Below are 17,833 nucleotides of genomic sequence, written 5' to 3'. Positions count from 1 at the left end.
CTCCCTATATGCTAATTTGCTGAAGTTAGCCAACAGTGCGTGAACTACCCTCATGATGCTTCGTGCTGATTGGTCAGCTTTAGAGGCAGGAAAGCTAGATCCACCCCTTTGGCTAACTACAGCAAATTAGCATATAGGGAGTCAAGAAAACAGTGGGCCATATCTCTGGAACACGAGGGTTTAGGGAAAAAAAACAGCGCTGGAATCAGGGAGACAGCGCTATTCAGGTCAGTTAACCAGTACAACTTATATGACGCAGTTACAGGTGAAACGTACTCCACATACCGTAATAGGGAAATAATGGACGAGGGTGCATTCTCACGTGGGGAATAGCACCGGTAGTGGGCAAAATGGAGCGCAGTTTACTGCAAATTACTACAGGTTTGCAATGCTTTTTTTGGCCACAAAGCTTGTACAAGTGAAAAAAGTGTTTCACCTGTAGACGCTTTGTGGCCAAAAACCACATTGCAAAAGTGCGGTAATTTGTGGTAAACAAAAACATGGTAATTGACTGAGTGCCACAATATCAGTGCATTTGGACCATGAGAATGTGCGCTACTGTTACAAGCCCTGCACCTGTGTTAGTTGTATATCATGAGGACAAGTTTTAAGCCTCCGGATGTAAACAAGAATGATTCCGTTAACTGACAGAAAGTAGCGAAAGTAACTGAAACATTAAGTATAAAATAAAATGCCAGAACGTTGGGGTAGACTTATATGACGGGCGTTTCATAGCCAGTCTTAGATATCTGCTCTGCTGGAGTAAGATGCCACAGATTTATTAAGAGGCACATGTCTCTTAATAAAACTGTTGCATCTTTCTGCTGGCCGTGCATCACAATTGTAGCGTATCAATAGCGGCCATGCGGCTTCCACCCCCCCCCCCACCCCCATCGGACATAAAATAAAAAACATTTATATTCACCTCTCCTTCCATCCTCAGGATTGCTCAGCGTGCTGTGGCTTATTCAAGATACTGACGTCAAGCAGCGTCAAGGCCCTATATGCGATGCAGCACCCAGAGGTCAGGACCTTACATGAGCCCAGACAGAGGGGAGAAGAGAAGCGGTGAGCATATATATATTTTTTTGTCCGATGGGGAAGGAGGGGTTAGCCCAATCAGAGGGGCAAGGTATGGGGTCTGGCATGGGCCTTTACATTTCTATGCCACACAGAGTGAAAGCTACGCCATCCACGAGCAGGCGTGGATTACCACTATAATTTACAATGGCTTTCCAGCAAAAAGTCTAATAAATTTGTTGGGCCGGTGTGGTCCGACCCCCTTTTGTGAAGCCACACCCATTTTTTACACAACTAAGAATACAGATGTAGCACAACTGCGTTTGTCATTTACTACTTTATTTTTTCTAGTTTGTAAGTCACCTCATTGTGGTACAGTGATGTGTTATCCGTGGCATAGCATAGGACTACAGAAGAACCTACTTACCTTAACTCATGTCAGTGCATCACCTGTGCAATGTGACGAGACCCTCAAAACTGCTAAATGACAAATTTATCTCTCCTACAATAATATATATTGAACCCATATAAAACAGTAACAGAACAGATCTAAGAGAATATATCTCATCTTCCTCCTCTTCTCAGTCAGTATATATTATCATTTCATCTGATACCTTAGGGATGGTGTATCCTCTAAAGTTTGTGTCCCTGGTGGCAGAATGTGGTGCATTCATGGGGATCACATTACTGAATCTCTGGATCTCATGGATTACAGCATCTGTGTACGGCATTTTGCTTCGGTCGTCAATGTTTGGCTGCCGATCCCGTCCAATCACATCATCTATTTCTTTATGTATCTTAGCTGAAAGAGTGAAGAGTGGGAGAAGAGGGTTGCATTGACAATCCAACACAATGGACAACACTTTGAACACATTTTATAAGTGGTCAGAAACTTGTAAATAATTCATGAAAGAATAAAGTAACGTTAAAACCAAGCACACCATTGTTTTTCTTGTGAAATTCTCGATAAGTTTGATGTGTCACATGACCCTCTTCCCATTGTAAAAACTAAAGTTGGATACAAAATGGCCAACTTCAAAATGGCCGCCATGGTCAACACCCAGCTTGAAAAGTTTTCCCCCCTCCCATATACTAATGTGCCACAAACAGGAAGTTAATATCACCAACCATTCCCATTTTATTTAGGTGTATCCATATAAATGGCCCACCCTTTATATAGTCACACATTAATAACTAATATTTTTTAATATTGGATCATGGACTTGTCTCCCATTTTACTTACCTTGTATATCTGGGTACCTGAGGAGCACAAGAAATCCATGTTTTAAAGTTGTAGCCACAGTCTCACCACCAGCAAAAAACAGATTGTTAAGAGTGAGAATTAGGTTCCTCATGTTGAATTCTGAGTCAGGATTGTCTTTCTCCTAATAATGCAAAAAGATCAATTCTCAGATATCCACCATATATATTCTGTACAGCCAAGATAGAAAACCTCAACACTAAGCTCGAAAACTGGAATGATTGATGGTAACATGGATTACTTCCAAGACAATTTAAGGGAATATCAAGAGTCCTCTTGAAATATTGTGACCGATCACGCCGCCCATTGTATTGACTTGTATCGCTATAGCTGCATTTTTTATAAATGATTAGTTAAATTCACGTTTTTGTGATACATATTATTTATTGATTGACTTTTATTAATTTCTTGGAGGGATTGAAAACAACAGCAATTTCACTAATGTTTTCTGGAACTTTTAACAAATGTTTTATTTTGGCTGTCTCTAATAGGCACATACACATTGCGGGCCTTTCTGACTTTCATGTCAATCAATCTGCACCCTGCTATGGGGGGCACCAATGGCGTAAGAGAGGGAGCCCCCTCTGTCAAACCACTTATGTGTCGCAGTGACTATTGACCACAGACTCTAAGGAGTTAATGGTTGGGATCAGAGTTAACTCCGATCCTGGCCGTCGCATCGGGACATAGGTTGTATATTACAGTCCACACCCGTGGGTGATAGCATAACAGCAGTCTATATGTACTGCTTATGCAGATAAAGGGTTAAAGGCAGAACTTCAGTCTCCCTTCTACTGAGGCTCATTTGTCTCAGAATATGTGTGGCAGTTACCTAAAAATCTTCATTTTCTCTCTTGTGGTTTAGTAGCTTGTAATTTACAATAATTCATTATTTTCTGTAAGGGAAAACATTTCAACATGAAGTGGGGGGGAGGAGCCTCTGCCGCTTATGAGACAGGAGGTGTGTTTCAGACTACCTTGGATGTCCTTTGCAGATTAGACTACCATGTAGCTAAGCTATAGTCACAGATCATTGCTGAACTCTGATGGAGCAGAGCTAAAAAACCACCAACACTGAAGAAAATAACTAGCAAGTAAGTATGATCTCCGCATTGTGAGAAACTAGACATGGACCGCACAATCCACAGTATATACGTTGATCTGAGCCGCTAGGCATAATTTAGAAACATGAACATGAGGTTCTTTGTAAACATTTTGATCAAACTGTATAAGCCCACTTGCCACTTCACGGCGACCTCTTTAAAGTGGGTCCCTACTCTAGCGGTTGCAGCACCGCGGCTACCACCACCGCAGCACCGCTCCTGCAGAGGGAGCAACCCAGCGGCCCAAAAGCACCCATGCCTTCAGACCGTGCCAAGCCTCCTTGGCTCTGGGCCACGTCCCCCCACAAGTGCAGCACTACAGCAACAGACACCACCATACAGCACCACAACATGTGAACAGATGGAATGAGCTCACCTTGCCATGCGCCACCAGCGGCCAACTGAGAGCACAAGCAAGAGCAGGAACACTTATGAGGTCATTCCTGAATTAAAATCAGCTGGGTATTTTTTCAAATGCGTGGAGTGCTGGTACCAAGTAAAACAAAGGAAATGAGGAGGATAGACTATACAATATCAGCATTGTGATATGTTCACATGTTGTGGTGCTGTATGGTGGTGTCTGTTGCTGTAGTGCTGCACTTGTGGGGGGACGTGGCCCAGAGCCAAGGAGGCTTGGCACGGTCTGAAGGCATGGGTGCTTTTGGGCCGCTGGGTTGCTCCCTCTGCAGGAGCGGTGCTGCGGTGGTGGTAGCCGCCATGCGGTGCTGGAACCGCTAGAGTAGGGACCCACTTTAAAGAGGTCGCCGTGAAGTGGCAAGTGGGCTTATACAGTTTGATCAAAATGTTTACAAAGAACCTCATGTTCATGTTTCTAAATTATGCCTAGCGGCTCAGATCAACGTATATACTGTGGATTGTGCGGTCCATGTCTAGTTTCTCACAATGCTGATATTGTATAGTCTATCCTCCTCATTTCCTTTGTTTTACTTGGTACCAGCACTCCACGCATTTGAAAAAATACCCAGCTGATTTTAATTCCAGAATGACCTCATAAGTGTTACTGCTCTTGCTTGTGCTCTCAGTTGGCCACTGGGGGCGCATGGCAAGGTGAGCTCATTCCATCTGTTCACATGTTGTGGTGCTGTATGGTGGTGTCTGTTGCTGTAGTGCTGCACTTGTGGGGGGACGTGGCCCAGAGCCAAGGAGGCTTGGCACGGTCTGAAGGCATGGGTGCTTTTGGGCCGCTGGGTTGCTCCCTCTGCAGGAGCGGTGCTGCGGTGGTGGTAGCCGCCATGCGGTGCTGCAACCGCTAGAGTAGGGACCCACTTTAAAGAGGTCGCCGTGAAGTGGCAAGTGGGCTTATACAGTTTGATCAAAATGTTTACAAAGAACCTCATGTTCATGTTTCTAAATTATGCCTAGCGGCTCAGATCAACGTATATACTGTGGATTGTGCGGTCCATGTCTAGTTTCTCACAATGCTGATAAGTATGATCTCCACCATGAGATGACTCAATCTAATAAAATGTGGACTTTTGGGTGGCCTTCAGTTATGTATGACAACATGTGGAGAACTGCCTTTTTTCTGTGATCCCTAATAGTTACCCTATTAGGGATGATAAAGAAAAGTTGACTGAATGTCAAAGTAAGTCATGTCAATCTACTGTAAGGGTATGTTCACACGTAGTTTTTTCAGGCGTATTTCTGAGCGTAAACGCCTTGAAATCCACCTGGAAAAACATGCGCAGAACGCCTACAAACAGCTTTCCATTGAATTCAATGGGAAATACACTGTGCTGTTCACATGAGTTGTATTTTTTGACGCTGCTGAATTTAAAAAACGCCTTGTAAAAAGAAGTAGCATGTCACTTTGTTTTTGGAGCTGATTTTCAAATGAAAAACACCTAAAAAAAAGGCCTCAAAAAAAGTCTATAAAAAAGCTTCAAATGAAAAAAAGCTTCATTTTCAGCTTGAAAAAACGCCCTTGAAACAGCTCCGTAATTTTCAGCCGCTTCTTTTTGTATGTGTGTATCTGTAGTTTTGAGTGTGCATAGATTTTAATATAGGCTTTAATTGTACCACCTCCGGCCACCATCGTTATGCCACTGGTGTAAAATGACCAAGAAGCTTGCGTCTTATTGAACGTACCTCCTGCATTTTCACGAGGTAGCAGTCTATGTAATCCTTGGGATTCTGTTTATCCAGTGTCTCTTGGTTTATCTTCACTCGCTCAGTGACAAAATCATTTAGCTCTTCCAATAATGTGGTGATTTTCTGGTGGGGTCCAGGGATGTGGTTCATTATCATTGGAATTATTTCTTGTATCTAAAACATGAAAAAATCTATTAAACTAATTAAAGTGAAACACACATCTCTAATTTGTCTATAAAGGGTTCTCTACTTTGGACAATTTCTAGTTGCTAGAAGGGACCTTTGACAATAAGCAGATTAAATAGTGACCCCCTACTGGGACCACAAGCGATCAGCTGTAATCTGTGTAAAAACCTGGCAGTAAGTGTTCAATTTCCCAGCAGTGCCACCACAGGAGAGGTGAAGTATTACACAGTGCCCATTTATATCAATGGAGTGTCTGTCTAATACCACCGAGGGAAATGCTCTTTGTAGCCACTCTACACTCTGGCCAAGAGATGACGACCATGAACAGAGGACCCCCTCTATTATCTCAGCATTTCCTAATAGGGTATATAAAAAGGGGTTTACTAAATTAGACAACACTTTAAAGGGAATCTTTTGTCAGATAACTGTCTATTTTCTAAATCAAGTTTTTATGTGAAACATCCTGAAATATTGCAGTTTTTACATTGGCCACTGAGCTATAATAATATGCTCTCTCTGTCACTTTTCCGTTTGTGCTGAGTACACTAGGGGCAGCAGTTATCTCATTATCATTGGAAGGCAGGATAACAATAAGGGTATGATCTCTATTATAAAGCTAAAGGCAAATAACACCAGATCACACCGTTGACAATAGGAGATTGACAACATTTAGCTCCTCCTCCCTCCTCCCCCTCGAAGCACAGCGACTACTACACATGTCACAGAGCTGACTTCACTCTCCTATAGAAATCGATAGGTTATAAGGTCCAGTTGTCTGCTGTAAAGCAAATCTATGGGACTGATATTCTAGCAGATATTGATTTACAATGCTGAACTACAATGAATATGGAACATTTCAAAATTTTCAGCTGTAGATAAGTATTGTAAAAAATAAAAAAAACTCCTATAGGCCTTATTAGGAGACGATAGAACCTATAATTTTGGTTGTTATATTGTGAACTCGTCAAATGCCTTAAAAAATACATGATCAGGATTTTCTGTTTTTGTACCTGCCCCCAGATGGAGCTCATGAGCTCAAACGTTTCATAAAAAATATCCAGCATTCTATGGAACCTAACATCGTTGTACTCAAAGCGATTCCCAAACACAACGGAGCTGATGATATTGCTCACAGCTTTGGAGATGATTATGGCTGGGTCAAACTGGCGCCCTGGAATGAAAGGAAATTTAAAATTGCAGAATATGTACCTTTTGTTAACTCTTTGCATTAAGTCTTCTACGTTCTATGTAAAACCCCCATATAATTTGATATTAAAGGGGTTGTATAGAATTAGACAAACAAGTCCAGAATCAGTGATACACCTGTCTATTGGTTGTGCCTGTTATTACAGCTCAGCTCCATTAAAGGGAATAGGCCTAAACTGCAATACCAAACACAACCTGTGGACAGGTGTGGCACTGTTCTTGCAAAAAAGCAGCCATGGTTTTCTAATCCTGTACAACCCCCTGTAATTTTCTTCTTTATTAACTGGATCAAGCATAATGATGGCATCTCATTCAACCAATCTTCTTATATTTACTACTTTTTTAATACCTTTTACCCTATGGTAAAAAAAAATGCATAAAACATAATATAGTGTAATAACACATAACGTAGATATTTACCTTTGTATGATCTGAGTTCCTCCACTAGGTGGCCACATTCCTCCTTAATCCTGTCCTCAATAGTGCGTTTACCCACTCCAAAATTTCTAAATGTAGTAAGGGTAAAGCGCCTGAGCTGCCGCCACCGATTTCCTTCACTTGCCATTAGACCTGGAAAACAGTTTTGATGAATTTGTTCTTATGCCACTATTTACCTGTTCTCTCACCAAGTAATTAATGTTACCATAAAAGCCATTTCTTATGCTGCATCCATATGATTTAAGCATCACTATAGGGCTGCCGCCATGGAGGTTCACATTAGTGTTGAAAGCTTGAGTTAAAGTATTCCATCATAGCCGTAGTGGTGGTCTATATTACTTAAAGAGGCTCTGTCACCAGATTTGCAAACCCCTATCTCGTATTGCAGCAGATCGGCGCTGCAATGTAGATAACAGTAACGTGTTTTTTTTTTAAAAAAACTAGCATTTTTGGCTAAGTTATGAGCATTTTTATATTTATGCAAATGAGCCTTTCTTAAAGAGGCTCTGTCACCAGATTTTGCAACTCCTATCTGCTATTGCAGCAGATCGGTGCTGCAATGTAGATTACAGTGACGTAGCCAAAATCTGGTAATTGTGTTTTAATTACTCACACAGATATTGGCATTTTAATATTCAGATTGCAGCGGCCATTTTGACAAAAGTGATAACAGGAAGTGCAGTCATATTGGTTGTCATCTATGAATTAGCTTCTCAGAAACTGAAGGTAAAAGTGTCACTTTGTTATTGGTTGACCATGCCGGTAGAATGGGAGATGACGTAAAAAATATGCCTGCACTTCCTGTTATTCGTTTTGTTAAAATGGCCACCGAAACCTTAATATAAAAATTACCATATCTCTGAGAGTAAATAAATCATAATTTCAGACATTGGCTGCTGCTCTAACTTTTGATTTACTAATATATGAACAATTTTTAATTTAGGGTTGAAATCAATTTTTATAGAAATCATGTACAACTGTTGTGGTAAATTTTTGTAAAAAAGTGTGCAAAATAGCTCTCCTCTAGAAGAAACAAAACTGTATCGCCACAAGGAAAACCGGTACCTTCCAAGACTGTTTCAAAATCAACGCACTCAGCCAACCAGAACCCTACGCTGTACTGATGAGGAGCAGCAACAGCAAAAACAACAACAACAACAACAACAAAAACAACAACAACTCTCAAATAGTGCTGTCTAAAGATGGTGTCTCTGATTGGGTTATTAGTCAACTTTAGAAGGCTCTATTAAGGGTTTGAGATTGGATTATAGGGTAGTCTCCTATAGGAGGCACTAGAGAGACAGTTTTCCTTCATCTGGAGGAGAGCTATTTTGCATACTTTTTCCATGGGATCATTGACCTTTAGACTCCCCACCAGCTGGATCTTTTTGAGGAGAATCAGTACCTTCTCAGAGCTGTTTAAAAAGTGCGGAAAGGTGTCTCTATGGCATTTGCCTTTATTTTTCACTTCTTTCTTTTTCTCTTTTTATGTGGCAGTGGAAACTATTTTTAGTTTGGTAAACAGCACTAGTATTCTGCTGAGCTCTGCCTCGGCCTCCTCCTGTTCATACAGGGAGTAATTAAGTAATATGAAGGGATTGTTGATAACAGATTGAACCTTTGGTTTTAGTGCCGTAAACTTATAGTGTACCGTTAATATAGCCATGAATGTTCTCCCATTAATTATACCAGTAGTGTGCCCCCATTAACAGTGCCAGGAAACTGCCCCATTAATAGTGTTATCATAATGCCCAGATTAGGATTGTTAGCAAAGTATCACTATTGATAGTACCAGCAAAGGGCCCTTACTTAAAGCACCCGCTTTAATTGTGCCAATAAAGGACCCCTATTATTAGTGCTAACATAACGCCTCCATTAATAACGTCATTATAGTGCCCATTAATAACGTCATCATAGTGCCCTCAAAGTGCCACATTAATAGTGTCATCTTAGTGCCCTCTCCATTAATAGTGCCCTTATTAATAGTGCCTGCAGAGTGACCACACTGGCATCCCAACAACAACATATTAATAGTACTGTTTCTCAGGGGCGTAGCTAAAGGCTCATGGGCCCCGATGCAAGAATTCTTACTGGGCCCCCCCCCCCCCGCAAACTTCTCATGGCCGACGGTCCGCAGCCTTCAGCTGCATCGCTGGGTCTCCTAAGTGACCCAACAATGCAGCACTAGCAGCCGGGGGCGTCACTATGGCTGGGTTCACACACCCTATTTACGGACGTAATTCGGGCGTTTTAGCATTGAATTACGTCCGAAAATGCGTCTCAAAAGCGTTGGCAAACATCTGCCATTCATTTGAATGGGTCTTACGATGTTCTGTGCCGACGGTCATTTTTTTTACGCGCCGCTGTCAAAAGGCGGCGCGTAAAAAAACGCCCGCGTCAAAGAAGTGCCTGTCACTTCCTCAGACGTAAATGGAGCCGTTTTCCATGGACTCCATAGAAAAACAGCTCTAATTACGTCCGTAATGGACGCAGCGAAAGACGCCTGCACATGCCATTACGTCTGAAACTACGGTGCTGTTTTCTCCTGAAAACAGCACCGTAATATCAGCCGTAACAGACGCTGCCGTGTGAACATACCCTCAGGGCTTAAAATGTCAGAGAAATAGCCCCAATACATAGGTGTCCGCCCAAAAAAAAGTGTGTGTATAAGCATAGCATATCTATAGCACTACGACCCTATAAACTATGGATAGGATTAGATACAGTGACTCAGCAGACAGTATCACACATGATAGGATTAGATATAGGGCCCAGCAGACAGTATCACACATGATAGGATTAGATACAGTGGCTCAGAAGGCAGTATCACACATGATAGGATTAGATACAGTGGCTGAGCAGACAGTATCACACATGATAGGATTAGATACACAGCTCAGCAGACAGTATCACACATGATAGGATTAGATACAGTGGCTCAGCAGACAGTACCACACATGATAGGATTAGATACAGTGGCTCAGAAGGCAGTATCACACATGATAGGATTAGATACAGTGGCTCAGCAGACAGTATCACACATGATAGGATTAGATACACAGCTCAGCAGACAGTATCACACAAGATACGATTAGATACAGGGCCCAGCAGACCGTATCACACATGATTGGATTAGATACACAGCTCAGCAGACAGTATCACACATGATTGGATTAGATACACAGCTCAGCAGACAGTATCACACATGATTGGATTAGATACAGGGCCCAGCTCGCTGACATTGCGGCTCCAGCGCTGGACCCAGGACAGGTAAGAATAATAATTTTGCTTCTTTATGTGTTACTGATTATTTTTGTGTTTGTGTTTTTTTTACAGGTTCGGTTGTTGGACTTAGGATACGAGGACTTCAATGACGGCGTTTTTTTTTTATTCTCAATAAAATGGTTAATGAGGGTTGTGTTTTTTTATTTCAATAAAATATTTTTTCTATGTGCTTGTATCTTTTTAAACTTTATTATCACCGCCTTAGTAATGGCCGCCGGCTGATTGACAACCTCCATTACTAAGGCGAGGCTTAATGTTAGCCGGTGCAAAGGCCAACACTAACCCCCATTATTACCCCGGTATCCACAGCCACCAGGGGTACTGGGAAGAGCCGGGTACGAACCAGTACCCGACCATCTGTAGTGACGGGCAGGCACCAGGGTGGCCGCAGGCTGGTAGTATTAGGCTGGGGAAGGCCATAAACAGTGGCCCATCCCACCATGGGTAATGCTGCCTGCTGCTGCTGTGTTGCATCTGGCTGGTTATGAAAATTGGGGGGGGACCCCACATCGTTCTTTCCAATTTTTTATTTTTTTTTTTAAATGACGTGGCGTCCCCCCCATTTTTCATAACCAGCCAGATACAATAAAGCAGCAGCAGCCTAGCATCACCAGGGTAGGAAGGGCCACTGTTTTTGGCCTTTCCCCTCCTGATAATACCAGCCTGCGGCCACCCCAGTGGCCGACCATCACTACAGATGGTCAGGTACTGGATAGTACCCGGCTCTTCCCAGCACCCCTGGTGGCGGTGGGTACCGGGGTAATAAAGGGGGTTAGTGTTTGCCTCTGCATCGGCTAACACTAAGCCCCGCCTTAGCAATGGACGCTGTCAATCAGCCGGCGGCCATTACTAAGGCGGTAGTAATATAGTTTAAAAAAAAAACACAAAGACATAGAAAAAATATTTTATTGAAATAAAAAAAACCCCCACACAACCCTCATTAACCATTTTATTGATAATAAAAAAAAAAGCTGTCATCGAAGTAGTCCTGGAATCCGCCGTAGTCCAACGACCGAACCTGTAAGAAAACACACAAAAAATGATTAGCAACATGTGTTAGGCTTAGATACAGGGCCCATGTGTGATACTGTCTGTGGGACCCTGTATCTAAGCCTACCACAACGTAGGCTTAGATACAGGGTCCAGCACACAGTAATCTTATACAGTATAAGATTACTGTGTGCTGGGGCCCTGTATCTAAACCTACAGTGTGGTAGGCTTATATACAGGGCCCATCAGACAAGATCACACATGGGCCATGAATCTAAGCCTACCATGTGATTGGCTTAGATACAGGGCCCAGCAGACAGGATCACACATGGGCCATGTATCTAAGCCTACCATGTGATTGGCTTAGATACAGGGCCTAGCAGACAGGATCACGCATAGGCCATGTGTCTAAGCCTACCATGTGATTGGCTTAGATACAGGGCCCAGCAGACAGGATCACACATGGGCCATGTATCTAAGCCTACCATGTGATTGGCTTAGATACAGGGCCCAGCAGACAGGATCACACAATCTGTGATCCTGTCTCATGGGCCCCCTAAGCCTGCTACATCGTAGGCTTAGGGGTTGTGCAGTCCCTAAACATTGATGGCCTATCCACAGGATAGGCCATCAATGGCTGATGTGTCGCCCGGGACCCGCAAATCAGCTGTTTTGAAGGGGCCGCAGCACTCGTACGAGAGCTGCTTCCCCTTCATTTCACTACTCGCTCACACTGTATATCGCCGACACCGATTCACAGTGTGACCGGAATGAAGTGACAGGAATGAAGGGGAGCAGCTCTCGTACGAGTGCTGCGGCCCCTTCAAAACAGCTGATTGGCGGGTCCCGGGAGTCAGACCCCGCCAGTCAGGGCTAACCTTACCTTCCTCTTCGGCCGCGGCGGGAGTTCTGTCGTCTCAATGCTGTGCACGGCGCATAGCGCTGTGACGTCATGCGCTGCGCACAGCGCCTGACGTCAGGACCTCCGCTGCCATCCGGAACCAGGAAGGTAAGTAAAGTATGTTACTATAGTAACAGGGGCCCGCGGCCCGAGTTACTATAGTAACTTTTTATTGATGTGGTGCGGGGGGCCGTGAGCCCCCCTGGCTTCGGGGCCCGGTCGCAATTGCGACCGCTGCGACCCCTATAGCTACGCCAGTGCTGTTTCTTTAAAAACAAAATGTGTTTGCCATTTATATGTATTAACACATGGTTTTGACGCAGGGGTGTTGTAGTTATGCAGTTTTGTGCTGGGCCATTACCTGAATGTGTGAATGCATCCTACAAAAAAATTTAGAATTCCTCTTTTTGTAACATTTATATGGCTTTATCTAAGGTAACCTTTTACCATATCCTTTGAAGACTCTGTCCACCGTCGGCTGTCTACCACGACCAATAAAGTCTTCTCCATGATCCACCAAGGCCTCTTTGACAGCTTCGTAGCCACAGAACACGACCACAGGGTGAGGCCCAAAGTAAAAGGTATAGACGGGGCCGTACTTCTTACCCAGCTGCATAGCAGAGATAATAATATGAGAAATTCAAAAAGAAGATTTTGATTACACCATATTTACAATATGTATACATAGGCATTTAGTATGCAGGATTTTGTCATGAGGGCTTAATGGGCATGCCTCCCCCCAATTTTTAGCAATAGAACATTTTTATGGATGTGCTCCAATGTATTTGCTGTCATTATCCCTATTCTCATCCACTGATCAGGGTGAATTCTATAACTGTGTATACTAATTGGAGGAATACGGGTCAAGTTTATCTCAAGGTCTACCAACTTTTCAAATAAAAAGAGAAAAGTGAAATGGTGGATGGCGCGGATGTTTGTCTAATACATATTAGACGTCTCATATTTAAACCGCTTAAGGACCAAGACAATATTGCACGGCACAATTTTTAAAAATATTTTCTTCTCGGCTCTCTGGAACTAATAATTTTTTTTTATTTTTGCAACAATGCATTAATATGGGAACCTGTTTTTGTAGTACAAGTTGAAGTTTTTACGTCAAGGTGTCTTAACTGACTAAGGCCCTTGACGTACCGTTAAATCAGGGTGCGGGAAGGCGTAAATATTTTTGCAGGCAACAGCTTATGACTACATACAATCATTTTTTGCTATTACCATGGAATGTACAGAACTGAAGGATTGTCCAAAATATACATTGGTAGATAAAAAAGAGATACCAAGGTAAGGAAACAAATATAGGCATATCAATAATACTGCAATACACAAGTAATTAATACAATGCTGCCACACAGGGACTGAAAAATACAGCCATACAGGGATTACATAATACCGCCACACTAAATATTTACTGAATACTACCGCCGTACAGTGAACAGATAATGCTCACACACAGGGACTGGGTAATACTGAATAATACCCCCCACAGGGACTTAATAATACTTCCACATAGGGACTGTATGATACGGCCATACAGTGACTAAATAATACTTCTATACAGTGGCTGAATAATACCACCACAGAGTGACCAATAAATACTGTCACACAAGAACTGGATAATATCGGCATTCAGGGACAATATTACCATCAGACATGGACTTAAGAATACCTCCACACAGGGACCTAAAATGAAAAGTCAGGAAAGGACTTACTGACTTCTATGAAAGATTGTTATGGGCATGCTTTTTAACCTGCGCTGAGGGCGCTGTGCAGGGAGGAAGAGGGAGGAGGGAGGAGCATCTGAGCTGTCTCCACCAACTATTGTCAATGGCGGGATCCAGTGTTATGCTGCTTTGGGATGATTATGAAATTACGCTGATCCTGCTGGCAATGAACACAACTCAAGATAAGACATGTCAGGAAGTGTTAGCCTATTGTAAAGGCCCTATTACACGAGTCAATGATCAGGCAGACGAGCGTTCATATGAATGTTTGTTTACAATGATAGTAAGGGCAATGATCAGCCGATGAACGAGCAAACTCGTTGATCTGCTCTTTGATGCAGAAGTAAAAAACATCGTTGTCGGCAGCACATCTCCCGGTGTAATCAGAGAGATGCGCAGCCAACATGATGAAAATGTATAGGAAAGAACGATTCGAGTAACGAGTGCTCGTTCCTATATTTATCCAATCATTGCTCCATGTGATAGGAGTAAATGAGCATTGATCAACGAGCTGTCTCGTTGATCTCGCTCGTTTCCACAGCCCAGGTCGGGCCATGTGATAGTGCCTTAAGGGCTCAGGGGCCAGTGTAAAAATATTTCAGTGTTATATTTAAGCAAAAAAAACACCAACAAAAGATATTTAACATAAACACATTATTTAAACAGTAGGTCATTTTCTGAGGATAGATTCCCTTTAAATAATACTGCCATAGGGTGACTTGATAATACTATCATGTGCTATTACAACATGTCGAAGTACCGAGCCGGCTGCCTCAGTTGTAAATGAATATATGGAATAATGTTATAGTGTTATGTTCCCTGCAGGAGAGATTTTTTTCACCCAGTCTTGGCAAGGTGGTGAAGATCTTATTTTCCTATGCAGATGATTTTCTCGGAAAACCTTATATGGATTTTAGGCAAGCTACATATAATACTATTGAACGACTAAAATATACCACCATACAGTGTCTGCCCCCGATCCCATGAAGTATTCTACCAGCTGTGGTACAATTTAACATTGTCCTCATACACAGTGCGTGCCAGTTTTGCCCCCTAAAATTAACTGTCAGGATTTCCATAAACTGCCCCTTATAGAGAGTGCCCCCAGAATGCAGAGTGTGGCAGAGAATGTCCACAGTGCCAGCAAGAGATGGTAGTACAGCAATAAAGAGCACCCATAAACAGTGCCGGCCAGAGAGCGGCGCTCTAGTTTTTTATTTTTATTTCATTGAATTATTTAGGGGTAGAGGATAAATAGCTACTAACTACAAAATGGACTTTTTGATAAAACAAACACTGACCTCCATTAGCGTCTTCGCTGTCTGTCCATTTTTGACCTCCAGCAAGTTTCCAATTAGTGGAAGAGGAGTTGGACCGGGAGGAAGACTGTGCCTCTTATTGAGATGAATCCATATAAAATAAAATATGATGAGACCTAGGACAGCAGAGAGCAGAATTGTCCCACATCCTGTTAAATCCATGTCTGTAGACTTTAGACCTCTAGATTACAGTTTCCGAAGCTGCAACTTCTGTGTTTACATGGACGGGAGCCAAGAGGCCAGAATCCAGCGTTAACTGGCTCTTATCCACTACAAGAACAGAGAAGAAAAGGAGATGGCGGTGTTAGTGAGTGTGGGCTAAATTCCTGTGCAGGGGAAAAATGAAAATTCAGATTCTGAAATTAGTACTTGTAGGACTGGAATTTTAGAAATTAGTAAAGGGGTAGTGGGGGAATTAACTAAAAAAAAAAACACACCCATAAAGCCTGCAAGCAAATACAGTATATGGTAGATTGTTATTTATTTTTACCTTTCAGATTGCAGTATGAACAGCACGGGATGAGGGAAGAGGAGGATATCATATCAGGGGCCACTACTGACAGCAAAGGGCCACTATGCAAAAACCATGTGAGGGCCCTCCTCCCTTCAGTCAGACATAACACACATATGTGGTTTACAATACACATAATAAGCACATTGGTGACGTAGCGCACGCACGCCACACACATGCTACATATATATATATATTTATTTAACTAACTGTTGATTGTCCTTATGAAATCGTGACATTGATGTCTCTAATGGCCAACAACATATATAACATACCCACAGGATATGCCACATATGTATGATAGGTGTGCGTCGATTTCTTAGAGCTGGAATCAGGGCAGTGCAGGTGGTACTGCAATCAGGGGCCACAGATTCATGGGTGGGAAAGGGGTTTACATAAGCTTTATGCTGGAATAGAACTATGTAATTCCCCCCAAGTGTCCCTAAACATAAACCATGGGGTTCAAGGTGAAGGAAAGGAGAAAAAGAGCCCTAGGGCCCCTAAGCCATTTATTCTGTATAGAGGCCTGGAAGCAACTAATGGCAGCCCAAACTTCTCCTGCTATTTGCAGCAGCCTTGGATGGCCTGGATTGTAAAACGGGGTCGTGGGCCAGATTTTCCTGAGAAGTGTCAGTCCAAAGAATGTTTCATAAATGTTTTTGGTGGGACTACCCGTAATAGCTAAATTGGATTGTGCTTTTAAAATATTAATAATGGCACTAGCACTATAGTACTATACCACCACAAGTAAAATACATGACTAGATATGCATTGCCCCAAGGTAGAATACCATGTCAATTTGTTTGTGTACTTGGTTGATGGCTATAGGGCCGTACTGTGGCCCTGATTTCCCATGGAGACATCCAAATACCATTTTCTCAGATTCATATGGAATTATTTGAAAAAAATAAAAATAAAGGTCATGTTCTATCACATGATGTATTATGAAGATATCTTCCCTCAATGCATTGCTTCGAGGGAAGAATATGGTGCAATATGGAGGTACCATACACTAGTGCATGGGATGCACAACTAAAAATGCAGACATATGGGGTCCGTGCATACAGCTTTGTCATGTTCATGGACAATTAAATGTATTGTACAGCAAAAAAAGAAAAACATGGCTGCTTTTTCCATCCAAAAAGATTGCGTGTCTGGTATTGAACCTCAGCTCAGTTAAAGTGAATGAAGCTAAGCTGCAATACCCCCCCCCCCCCACCCACACACACACACACACACACACACACACACACAACCTTTGTTTTGGAAGGAAGCGGACATATTTTATTTTTTTATCCTGCACAATCCATTTAACTACATTGGAATAGTTTGATTTATCTTTTATATCTCGATTCCCCATATTTTTGATAATTAAGTCAAGTTGTAGACTCTTTATATTCAAGGAAAGATTGTTTCGCCTGCCACTCAATTTTCTTCATGGTTATCTTACAAACATTCAATCTGAAGTTTACAATGGATCAAAATGATCTTGATATCTCACCTACAGAATGTGGAATAGAAAATCTTCCTCCAGCCCACAAAATAATATGCATTGCTCGACAATTCAAAAGTGGCGAAGAACATGACATGCCCATCTAAGATCCTTGCATGGACAGCAGGGCTGAAGATCTTCTTGTGAATAGCGAGGAATGGAATAATCTACAGAGCTGAAAGAATAGGACACATTGTTATATCATCAAGGCGTGTGTTATTACCAGACCAAACTTATGAACAAATAAATGCTTAACTTATACATCTAAAA

At 42.3% G+C, this 17,833-nt stretch overlaps 1 protein-coding gene across 3 annotated transcripts in view; it reads left to right on the top strand.

Annotated features, from left to right (window-relative positions):
* The window catches only part of LOC142659737 (cytochrome P450 2G1-like), a 45,612-nt gene extending 27,779 nt beyond the window's left edge, over positions 1-17,833 (top strand). The window contains exon 9 of one of the 3 annotated variants that reach the window (XM_075836164.1): positions 17,579-17,833. In XM_075836164.1, the coding sequence (XP_075692279.1) occupies positions 17,579-17,670 (92 nt within the window). In that variant the 3' untranslated portion in view covers positions 17,671-17,833. Of the gene's footprint in view, positions 1-943; positions 1,046-1,822; positions 1,956-17,578 lie in introns of those variants that run through there. The other 2 variants (XM_075836166.1, XM_075836163.1) reach the window with 2 other exon arrangements.

Source organism: Rhinoderma darwinii, chromosome 8 (genome assembly GCF_050947455.1).
Source record: "Rhinoderma darwinii isolate aRhiDar2 chromosome 8, aRhiDar2.hap1, whole genome shotgun sequence".
Taxonomy (NCBI): Eukaryota; Metazoa; Chordata; class Amphibia; order Anura; family Rhinodermatidae; genus Rhinoderma; species Rhinoderma darwinii.
This window is presented reverse-complemented; position numbering and strand designations above follow the sequence as displayed.